Raw genomic sequence first — 12453 nt, forward strand, 5'->3', positions numbered from 1 at the left:
TCTGCCAATGGTGCTGGCATCCCATATAGACAGCAGTTCAAGTCCCAGCTGCTCCACTTCTAATCCAACTCTCTCCTTCTGGCTAATGTACCTGAGAAAGCAGTGGGAGACTGCCCAAGTGCCACCCTGTCAGGAATTCTAGGCTCCTGACTTCAATCTTGCCTAGCCCTGGTCACTGTGGCCATTTGGGGAGTGAACCAGCAGAAGCAAAATTTTGTTCCTCTCTCTGGAACTCTGCCTTTCAAACAAATAAGGAAATAAATCATTTAAAAGTGGTATTGTCGGTGAGTTAAGGTGCTGTTCTGCTTCTCATCTAGCTCCCTGCTGAAGTCCATAAGAAAGCAGTAGAAGATGGGCTAAGTGCTTGGGTCCTCAGCACCTACAGGGGAGACCTGGAAAAGCTTCTGGCTTTTACCTGGTCCAGCCCTGTTGGTTGTAGCCATCTGGTGAGTGAACCAGCAGCTGAAAAATGCCTCTCTAGCTTTAACTCAGTCTTTCAAGTAAATAAACTGCTTTCTCTAAGTATGCCTATTGTACAATAAGTAAATAAGTAAAAACCTCAGAGCATTACCAATGCTGTTTTAGCAGAATTATAACAGATATTCCTAACTTTTCAAACACCCAGCATAAGTGGCAATCCTCTAAAGTGAACATCACACCAAGATCAGTGGTAGGCAACTCTAGCACTGACATGCCTAGCTTTTTTTTTTTTTTTTTTACTTTAACACTACTTTTATCAAGGAATTGCAGTAGTCCAAAGCCAGAAAAACCCAGAAGAGACATGTATAAGTTAGGATATACTAATTTGATTTAGATTAAATGCATGAGCTTGACCGTCCTGGCCATTCAACCTGCATCGGACCAGGCCCAAGTAAGCTAGATAACAACTTGGTGTCCCCTAAAGGGCTCGATCCCCAGAATTCTAGTCATGCAGGATAGACCTTAATTCATTTACTATATTTGAAGCTGGGGCTCTGCAGAGTCACTAAGCTGGGTTAGGTGATTAGGGTAGTGGCCCCATTGTGAAATCACAATGGGAACTGTGTTGCTTCTGCCTGCTGCTTGGCCCTGGGATCCCCTTCTGCCCAGTTAGTGAGGCAGCCGTCCCTTGGACTGGAAGCTCTGAAACTGTGTGCCTATCTCAGGTGCTGCAATCAGCGTGATGAAAAACTGACTAAATACACACGCACGCTGCAACGCAGCCACTCAGAAATTTTGTTTGTAATCCCAGCACACCCCTACATCCTCTGCACCAATGGTGCTTAATCCCAAATTTAGTATGCAAAAGAATCTTTAAATACAAATATTGCTCATTCTTTTATTAAACCTATTTAGTATAAATACATTTTGATATATGACCACCAGAATTTCAGCACTCAGCCCAAACCTGTCTGCGCACAAGATGCCAGTGGCTCTGATTTGTTACCTGTTTATATAGTTCTCTCTTTGGTTTCAGTGTAAACACTCAGGGAAAAGTGTAAAAGCTAACATATCAGTAGGGAATTTGGGAATTTGCCTCTGAGTTGACTTCTGAGCAATTAACTGGCAAATGATCTGTAAGGGCAAGTAAGATGCAATTTCTGTCTGAAAGAACACATGTTTGGAGTTTTCACAGGTAAATGAGAGATGCATCCACCAGGAACTGATGTAAAACAATGTTAAAGTCTGTACCTCCGTTCTCTCAAAGCCAAACCCTTTTTAATCAAATACTTAGAAACATCCACACGCTCTCCTTTTTCGTCTCTGCAGAAGATTTTCACAGGTAAAGGCCATGTCGTACTGTTGTCCTGCAGTGATAAATCAAAGTATGAATGGAAATGAAATACTCTGTAAGCAAGAAAAAATTTCCCAACAGAGAAAAGTTACATATTTAAATATTTCAGAAAGACAGCATGGAAGACAGTTAACGGGGATAGACAGCTGTTTTTTGAAATATGCAGGATCTCAGGGTCAAGACGAAACTTACCATGCCCTGTCCCACCCAATCTCCACCTCAAAAAGCAATCGGAAAATATTCCCCATCAAACTATGGAAGGTAAACAATAATTAACACGGTATCTCTACTGCCTTAAACTCTTTGTGAATCATAAAATCAAAATGTATTCTATAAGGTATACCTTATTTCCCCTATAAAAAGTAAAAGAACAACAAAATACATAGGGAAAAATGAGGTATCTAAGACTCTTATAATCATTAGGAAAATAAAACATTTAAAAATTAGAAATGTCAAGAAAATAATATTTTTAGGTATCCCTAAAAGATATGTATCTTTTTCAATCCATGTTCAAACCTCATAATACACTGTCGTAGGACAATTGATTAGATCTGTAGGAAGATAACTGATTAAGAGGACTCTGGGGAGCCTTGCCAGTGTGGATCCAGGGCTAGCTACAATCCTGAGAAAACATTCTGGAAGCAGTTGATTTGGAAATACAGAGACCAGGAACTCCCTAATCCTCAGGTTTAGGTAGCAGATCAAAGAGAGATGCTCCCTCGGGTTTGATCAAAGACAGGCAGGGGTGCCTCAAGTCAACTCATCCTTACTGTTGATGTGTAAATTCCTCAAGCCCTCCTTCCTTAAGCTGACTTGACCCTCAGTCTTCAGTCTGATGCTGTTAAGAAACATTGGCTATTGACCACCAGCCAGTAGCCCATGTGTATGATTATTGATCCTTGCACCAAGTCCGTTGCTGCAGGACAGCAAAAACACTATCAATACAAAGATCATTAAAAAAAGTTTATGGCAAATCATATTACAAAAAAACCAATGCATGGATTGCAAAAAATTTTGCTCCAAGACTTAAAAAATTTTTATTTTAGCAGCAGAGAGGATGGCAGGGTTCACATCTGCTGGCTTACTCCCCAAAAGGCCACAATGGCCTCTGGGTGTGGTTTGAAGCTGGGAGCTATCAACTTAAGCCATCACCACTACCTCCCAGCAATAGGCTGGAGTTGGAGCAGGGGGTACTGAACTCAGACATCCCAATATGGGACATGGGTGTTCTTATCAATAGACCAAATGCCTACGCCTAAATTTATCATTAAAAATTTTTATTACACAGAGAAAGAGATCAACTGACTGACCCATGGGTGACCCCAATTGAATATCTGGCTTCTTTCTGGCTCAGCTTTTTTTCTTTTAATTGAAAAGTCAGATTTACAGACAGAAGGAAAGACAGAGAGGAAGATCTTTCATCCACTGGTTCACTCCCCAAGTGGCCACAACAGATAAGCTGAGCCAATCTGAAGCCAGCAGTCAGGAGCTTCTTCTGAGTCTCCCATGTGGGTGCAGGGTACGAGGCTTTGGGCTGTCCTCGACTGCTTTCCCAGGCCACCAGCAGGGAGCTAAAAGGGAAGGGAGCTGCCAGGACCAGAACCAGCACTCATATGGGATCCTGGTGCATGCAAGGCGAGGACTTTAGCCACCAGGCTACCGCTTGGGCTCCCTGGCTCAGCTTTGGCTGTTGTGGGCATTTGGAGAGTGAATCAGCAATGAAAGATCTTTCTCTCTGCTATTCAAATTAATGTCTTTAAGAAAATAATTTCAGGGTCAGCACTCTGGCATTGTGGGTAAGGCTGCCGCCTGTAGTACCAATCTCACACGGGCATGAGTTCATGTCCTGGCTGCTCCACCTCCCAATCCAGCTGCCTGCTGGTGTGCCTGGGAAAGCAGTGGAGGGTGATCCATGTCCTTGAGGCCCTGCATCTGCTTGGCAGATCCAGATGAAGCTCCTGGCTTCACACCTGTCCAGCTCCAGCCGGCAGTCAACTAACGAATCAGAGATCTCTGCCTTTCCCTCCCTCCCTCTGCCTTTCAGGTAAGTAAATGAATCTTACTTTGAAAAATGTTTTCACTGAAGGCATTTAAAAGAACTATTTAAAAAATAAAAATAATAATTCCAAAAACCTTCAGAAATACATACTCTCATGTTTCACATATACATATATGGGTGTGTATATTTATGTACATATATGTAAATATAATTTTCTCAATTTATGAGAGGCAGAGACTCTTAAACATACACAGTTCTTATCTGCTGGTTTACTTCCCAAATACCCAGAAAGGTTAGAGCAAAAGCTAAGTCAACTACATGGAAGGCAGGAGTACCATCACTGGGGTTGTCCTTGCTGCCTCCTAAGGTCTGCACTGACAGGAAGCTGGGGCCAAGACTGGGGCCAAGAACTGAACCCAAATACTCTGATGTGGGTGTCTTATCAGCTGGGCCAAATGCCTGCTTCTCACACATTTCCCAAATGCAAATGATCAACCCAAATATAAACTTCGCAACAAAATCCAAATAGCTGTTTTCTCAACAAGAAGTCAGAACTGATGAGAGTGTCAATGAAAGCATCGGTACCTATCTCTTAATACCGACCACCCTTACCCACCTGTAAGATTATAGTTGCTACGGCTCCAGTTAGGTACAAGGAGAGGCAGTCGCAAGCTGTGGCTGTCCACTTGTTACTCCCACCAGTTGGTCTACAAAGCAAAATGACAATGTTTTTATACAAAAAACACTATGTAAACATATGCACATATTTTGAATCAACTAAACAGTGAATAATCAATTAAAACACAGATATATGTTATTTTCACAATATTTTTGTCCATTTTCATAACTTTCTGTTCTTACCTTTACATGGATCTGCTCTGCAGCTACACTAAAGACCTTTGAAACTATACATGCCAATTAGACTAACTTCTAACAGAAATGATGTGTTTCTCCCTGATGATGGCTGGCACATAGATGTCATACCAGAAATGTTCAACAGAAAGTCTTCTGAGACAATGAGTCCATTGCGTACTCTCAGAATTTTTCTAGAAGTTAGATTTAAGGCCATCTGTAACAGTTTACAAAAATTTTACTTGTTTTTAATTCTTGATCTGATTCAACATAATTGAAATCATTTGATAAATATGCAACTTCAAAAGATTAGAAATTACATCAGTAGGCCTGGTGTGATGGCTAGGTCACTAAATCCTTGCCTTGCATGTATCAGGATCCCACATGGGTGCTGGTCCACTTCCTGTTCAGCTCCCTGCCTGTGGGCTGGGAAAGCAATACAGAATGGCCCAAAATACTTGGAACCCTGCGTCCATGCGGAAGACCTGGAACAAGCTCCTGGCTCCTGGCTCCTGGCTCTGGATCAGCTCATCTCTGGCCGTTGCAGCCATTTGGGGAGTGAACCGGTGGACGGAAGATCTTTTTCTCTCTGTCTCATCTCTGTAAATCTGTCTTTCCAATAAAGCAAATAAGTAAATCTTAAAAAATTATGCCAGTATCAAATTTTGACAATGGCAGGCAATAATGAACAGTAAAAAACACTCAATATTTGACAGATCAATGAAAACATATCTACTTTCACAATCCATTGTTTTAGTTTTCTTAATGGAAATCAACTTTAGGTATTTTATTTTTATTTATTTATTTATTTTTAAAGATTTATTTATTTTATTACAAAGTCAGATATACAGAGAGGAGAGACAGAGAGGAAGACCTTCCGAACGATGATTCACTCCCCCAAGTGAGCCGCAACGGGCCGGTGGTGTGCCCATCCGAAGCCGGGAACCAGGAACCTCTTCCGGGTCTCCCACGCGGGTGCAGGGTCCCAAGGCTTTGGGCCGTCCTCAACTGCTTTCCCAGGCCACAAGCAGGGAGCTGGATGGGAAGTGGAGCTGCCGGGATTAGAACCGGTGCCCACATGGGATCCCAGGGAGCTTAAGGCGAGGACCTCAGCCGCTAGGCCACGCTGCCGGGCCCAACTTTAGGTATTTTAAAAAGATTCATCTGAAAGCAGAGTTGGTCAGAAACAGAAATCTCTTGTATGTTTCTGACCATCAAATGGAGCCCCGAGAACAGAGGAACACTACTCACCAGGCTGCCTGGCACACAAGCACACCCTGAAGTCTCTAACACGGCTCTCAGATCCAGAATTTCACTGAATTGACTCACTAAGTAAGTACGTAACATGGTCAATATTTTCATGTTAAATGGCTTGCAGCCATCAACTAACCCAATCAACACAACACGTGGTTTGATGGAACAGGGTTTGGTACCTATGTCTTTATTGAACTCAAGTTCACCTTATTTTTTTTTTTTTTCAGTAATATTATTCCAAGTTAGTGTTGTATACCTCTCTGGGAAGGTGTACAATCTGGCTCTATTTTGAAAGTCTGACAAACAATGCTAGCTGTAAGTTCCTTGTCAACATTTCTTGTAAGTCTTTGATCATCTGTTCTCTGACAGATTTCTCAGCAGTTTGCTAACCACAACACTGCTTGAGTCCTTCTGTGTTCCTGTAAGTAAGTGGTCTTTATACTGTAGGTTACTTTGGCAACTCGATGCCGGTGCCTGGCACAGCAGTGAAGACACCTGCTGGGGTGTCTGCATCCCATATCACAGTGTGTGGGTTCCCACCCTGGCTCTTATGAGTCCTCTCTTGTACAGGATCTTCTCTATTTCACTCTTTTCCCCTAATGTGCCTGTTTTAGATTTCCAGGAAATGCTAAAGCTATGCTGTTCCTGAAAAGATCTTTTTTACATTCAACAGTTGGAATTCTAGACCTTTCCAACTCACTTATTTCCCCGATGTCACCAAATTTATGGGCTCAAAATAGTTACCATCATCTCCTCTTAAAACCTCAAATTAACTAACTTTATGGAAACTTCAGGACACATTAGTAAATTAAAACTGATAAAAATTCATCTAATATTTAAAATAGCAAAAAATGAGAAAATTTACTCAGCTAAACACTACCTTATGTCAACAAGCGAGCATTCCAAAGATAATCTTCCCATTGTCTTTAGGCTTTCTTCAAGTTCTCTTAAACAGTTAATATTCACTACTACTTCAACACCCACGTCATACAGCAAGACCTACGGAAACAACAATTTTAAGTCTAGGGAAACACATCATCTCAAAATATTTTTTATTAATTGAAAGGAATAAAAATGGGGGAAAACATGTTAAAATGCATTCGTTGTCATCTTTATGTATTTTAACTTGGCCTTTACCTCCACCAACGTGTCTGTGACCACGCTGATGATCTGACCTCTTCGCCACTGATTGTTCTCCGGAACCTTAACAGCACAGTGCATGTCATTTTCCCATTTGACAGGTTCCCATTTGGAGTGTTCGTAAGCAGCTATCATCTTTTCTTCTAAGCTATGTGGAGAGAAAAGAAAAAAGCTTTACTTTCCAAACTTTTTTCTCATGTGATTCTCCCCATTCTCCGACGTCCACCCGGACACCTTGTCTTCGTCTGAGTGTATCAAACATAGCTGCATCTCAGCTCTCTGAGCTAGTTCCTCTGTCTGCCTATTCCCACCCTCCTCTTTCAGAACACAGGTTCATCTTGTGAGGTCTTCCTGATACTCTAAAACTACATTCTCCAAATGCTTTATTTTCTGTATCAAATTTGCAGACATCTGCCATGCTAAAAGTTTTATTTCTTCATTGCTTCTCCCTCTACCAAGCTCCCTAACAGCAAAGACATGTCTATGTTTTCACTACCTTCTGCTGGCTATCCTACAGCAGGCACTTAATAAGTGCTTGTGGAATAAACTGTAATGTAGTCAAAAATAACAAAGACAAATATTAGCCTTACATTTTTAAACACAGAATATTTAGTTAACATACTCTTGCTACTTTAAAATTCTACACTTATGACTGAAATCAATAAAATCATATGCACTGCTTCTATATTATACCTATTAATTAAGTTTTCGGTTAATAGCCACTGAACATAAATCTTCTCAGGAGACACTACATTACAGATATGCACGGGGAGTTCCTTATTGTAAAGTGACTGGAGATTCTCGTCTGGCAGAGATCTGGCAGACACAGCACTGAAGTTCTTCACTTCATTGGAAATAATTTCTTCTGGGGAAGGATCCCACACTTCAGTATGCTTTTCAGAATTATTCTTCAGGGTATATCTGAAAAATGACGAAAAATCAGAATAGTTTGTATTTTTAAAAAAGGTTAACTTATTTCTATTGGAATGTCAGATATATAGACAGGAGGAGAGACAGAGAGGGAGATCTTTGGTCTGTTGATTCATCCCCCAAGCGGCCACAATGGTTGGAGCTGCAATGATCAGAAGCCAGGAGCCAGGAGCCTCTTCCGGGTCTCCCACATGGGTGCAGGGTCCCAAGGCTTTGGGCCGTCCTCGACTGCTTTCCCAGGTCATAGGAGGGAGCTGGATGGGAAGTGGGGCTGCTGGGATTGGAACTGGTGTCCATATGGGATCCCAGTACCGTGTAAGGCGAGGACTTTACCCACTTGGCTGCCACGCCAGGCCCTGCATTACTTTTTGAATGTTTGGATCTGGTTAGATTTATGGACATTTTAGTTTTTATTTGCTGCTTTGCAGTTTTGACATTAGTAGCAATTGCTAAAGGTACTCCTTTTGCCCCACAAATATAAAAGAAACTCAAAAAACCCTAAAAATCAAAGCTTGTTTTCAAAACATGATTGAAAATACCAAATTTGCTTATAACTTTCCGTTGATACTTTGTGTCCAGAGAGGAAAAGAATAGTTCAAATTTTCAACTTGAATATTTGGCCAAAAAGTGTCAATTAGGGCAGGGATTTGGCTTTGCTGTTAAGGTGCCCCTCGGACACCCACATTCCATGCTGGAGCACCAAGGTTTGGGTCCTGGCCCTTTTCCCTATCACGGCTTCCCACGCGGAGTACTCTGGGAAGCAGTACTGATAGCGCATATTAACCGGGCTCCCGCCACCCACAAGGAAGATCTGCATGGAGCTCCTGGCTTCCTCTGTTGCAGACAGTATCACTGTAGATTTCTCTGATGGGAGCTGTTTGCTCTCAATAAGCACTCATCATCAGGGATGCCTACAATGCTTTTTTAAAAAAGTTATCAATCTCTTTGCCAGTGAGAATATAGCTGAAAAATAATTACTACTAAAATGTATTAAGCAAAATAATTATTTTATTTATTTACTTTCTATTTTATTTTTAATTTTATGATACAATTCCACAGGCTCTGGGATTTCCCTTACCCTTCCTCAAAGTTCCTCAACTGATTTCTCCCATATTATTACAACAGTGTAGTCCAGTTAAGTGTTTTAATACTTAATAAACCCAATTCGTTTAGGTTAATTGTAAATAAATAGGTATTTTTACTTGTATAAAGGACAAAATTATTTTTTCACAAGATATGAATAGTAGGACCCGGTGGTGTGGCCTAGCGGCTAAAGTCCTCACCTTTGAACACCCCGGGATCCCATATGGCAGCCGGTTCTAATCCCGGCAGCTCCACTTCCCATCCAGCTCCCTGCTTGTGGCCTGGGAAAGCAGTTGAGGACGGCCCAAAGCCTTGGGACCCTGCACCCGTGTGGGAGATCCGGAAGAGGTTCCTGGCTCCTGGCTTCGGATCGGCATAGCACTGGCCATTGTGGTCACTTGGGGAGTGAAACATCGGATGGAAGATCTTCCTCTCTGTCTCTCCTCCTCTCTGTCTATCTGACTTTGTAATAAAATAAATAAATCTTTAAAAAAAGATATGAATAGTTAACTATAGCAAATAATAATTTTTGCTAAAACCAAGGAATGTGTCCTTAACGCTCGACATTCTCTATTCTTTCCTTCTGGAAACACTCTGGTTCTTGAATCACCCTTTTTTGGACTTTCCTTTCCTCCCCGTAACTGATAATCCTCAGCATTGCTTTGTCCTCAGAAGAGACTGAAACAAATGATAACACTGACTATTTCATTCATTATCTTCTCACTTGCCAGTTAATATCCTGCTACATCAATGAGCACTACTAACCGGTCCTCTTCTGAGTTTCAGACCCATGTTTTCATTTTCTCCATTCATACCATTCAGCAAGCACTCACCGAGTGTGCATTGAGACAGAGCTAGGGACCAGACATGTCAGAGGGACCAAAAAGGTACAATATGTCGTATGCAGACTGCTTTAAATTGGGCATTTATCTTTTTATGTTTAATCTTAGCCACAAGGCTGAGAAGCGATCATCATTTATCCTTTTAAACATTAATTTATTTGACAAGCAGAGTGAGAGAGTAAAAAAGATTTTCCATGTGCCCGTTCATTTCCCAAATGCTCAGAGTAACTGGAATGGGGCCAGGCTGATGCTGGGAGTCAGGAACTCACATCCAAGTCTCTCGAGCAGGTGCAGACTCAAACTTGAGTCCTCATCTATTGCTTCCCAGAATGAGAACTACCAGGACAGGACTTGATCAGCAGTACCCTCATGCGGGAAGCAGGCATCCCAAGTGGTGGCTTCAGCTGCTGCAGCACAACACTCACCTTGGAGCTTCTAACACAGTAATTCCTCCTTACAGGAGGGACATACGTACCAAGAATCCATGATGCCTAAAACCACGAAGAATGTTTACACTCTTGTTTCCTATACATATGCAGAGTAAGATATGAGTAGATAATAATAAAACAGAACAAGTATAAATGATATAAAATTTATTCAAATAATAGGAGTTATTTCTGCAACTTTTCATTTATTATTTCATTGAATACACCTTTAACCCCAACTTCTCTTTCTGTACCTTCTGGATCGCCCATAACTCTTATGTTGGGTCTTTTAACTATATCTTTTAATTCTTGGATACTTTTTTTTAGCTTGACCCAGCTCTGCTTCCAGCTTTTGTTTCTTTCTTCCTGGTAACAAGAAATATCTTCTAATTCTGAAATTCTCTCCTCTGCCTCATTCTATTTTTGAGACTCTCCACTGTACTTATAATTTGCTCCACTGTGTTAATTTCTGATATATCAGCCTTGATTTGATTCATTGCTATTTCTTGTGTAACATATTCCTTAAATTCTTTGCACTCTTGTATGTGCTTCTCATTGTTGATCAGCAGCTTTATAATGAGTTTCCTGAATTCTGTGTCCCCCATTTTATCAATGCCTTCCTCAGTTAACTCTGAGGGTGGGTGAAGCTTTTGCTCCTTTGCTGGAGTCTTCAGCTACATTCATGTTGCCTTGGTCTTTTCTTTTACCTTTTGTAGTTGCCATTCTGGTTGATGGAGTCTTCTCTAAGATGTATTATCTACAGGTCTACAAGTTGAATTTTGTGTTCAATCAGTGCCCTGGATTTGGAAAACACAGCTAGCTGTCCTGAATGATTGCGGCACTGATTGTACAGGCACCACTGATCTTGTCGCCCCCTGCTGGCCGATAAGTCTGAGTACCTCCTGGAGTTATTTTGGGTGGAGTTGGTGGCATGCCCTGTCAGGGCTGTTTTTTCCGCAGAGCCTGTGCAGTGCTCTAAGATGGTGGTGATTTTGTTCCCAGTTTAGTTCTTGGGCAGCTCAGCTGTCCTCCCTTCAGTCTAACAGTGCCTGGTCCCGTGACACTGATACCTGAGCATTACTGAAATAGTGCATGTGCAGTTTAGCACTCCTCGTCTTGCAGTTTATCAATGACTGGAGCTCTTGCCTCTCTGCGCAAGACGGTTCCCGTAGGTTGCAAGGCTGGTGCTGTGGGTTCAGCTCAGTGCAATTAGCTAGTAACACGCCCACTCTGGACCTTCACTTGAAGTCCACACTTGCAGCCCTGCTACACAAGATGGCGCCAGGCAGGACACTGCTGGAGAACTGGGGCTGCTGGCTCTCAGCTCCAGGGACCACACACCCTGCAGGAAGCAAAGCTGGTGCTGCCCTCCCCACCTGGATCAGCTTTGTGTGATCAGCCAGAAAGGAGCCTCCTCTGTGCCGCTCCGTCAACTCCATGCTCCGCCACTCCACACAAGATGGCGCCCTGAGTCTCCTACTCTTTCTCCGCCTGTGGCTGGTCCCAGTCACCCAGCAAGACTGGCAGGACCCAGACTGCACTAGCCTCCTGAGCTCCCCACGCGGACCCAGGCTCCCACCTGCCTGTCACAACAGTCGAGTGGAGGCCGCTGCTGGATGTCTGGCTGGTGCTGGAAATGGGATCACTGGAGTCTGAGTTGCAGACTGCTGACCACTGGTGGGTTTTCTGTCCACTGCAGCCTTGCTCTGCCGCTGCTTCTCTGTGTCCAGGGGGTCTCCAGGTACCCCCTGCTTACTGCCTGACAGCCATTTTTTCCCTGTAATCTGTTTATTGTACTTCTCCCTGTCTAAAGATTCTCCATCATATCAAACGTGTTTGTACCCTATGCCGCCATCTTGCATCCTCCGGGATTTTTCATTTAATGATTTTTGGACTATGGTCAAACCATGAAGGTGAGGAGAAGAAAGGGAGATGAGTGGTGGGGGGAGGGGAAAGGGGTGACAGAGGGAAGAGATTATCTCCCATCTGCTGGCTCTCTCCCCAAATGCTGCCAATAATCCAGATTGGGTCAGGGCAGAGCTCGGGGCTGGGAACTCAGTTTGGGTCTCCCATATGATGGCAAGGTCCCAAGAAGTTGAACAATCATCTGTTGCTTCGAGGGTGTGCATTAGCAAGAAGCTGGAATATGAAGAA

General features: G+C 42.7%; 1 protein-coding gene across 1 annotated transcript in view; it reads right to left on the reverse strand.

Annotated features, from left to right (window-relative positions):
* Positions 1-12453, reverse strand: part of RNF17 (ring finger protein 17) — a 113199-nt gene that overhangs the window by 27254 nt on the left and 73492 nt on the right. The window contains exons 21-25 of the mRNA XM_058670998.1: positions 7713-7940; positions 7017-7167; positions 6760-6878; positions 4390-4480; positions 1672-1787 (exon numbers count right to left, since the gene is read on the reverse strand). Coding sequence (XP_058526981.1) covers positions 1672-1787; positions 4390-4480; positions 6760-6878; positions 7017-7167; positions 7713-7940 — 705 coding nt within the window. The remainder of the gene's footprint in view (positions 1-1671; positions 1788-4389; positions 4481-6759; positions 6879-7016; positions 7168-7712; positions 7941-12453) is intronic.

This window comes from Ochotona princeps, chromosome 12, assembly GCF_030435755.1.
Source record: "Ochotona princeps isolate mOchPri1 chromosome 12, mOchPri1.hap1, whole genome shotgun sequence".
Lineage (NCBI taxonomy): Eukaryota > Metazoa > Chordata > Mammalia > Lagomorpha > Ochotonidae > Ochotona > Ochotona princeps.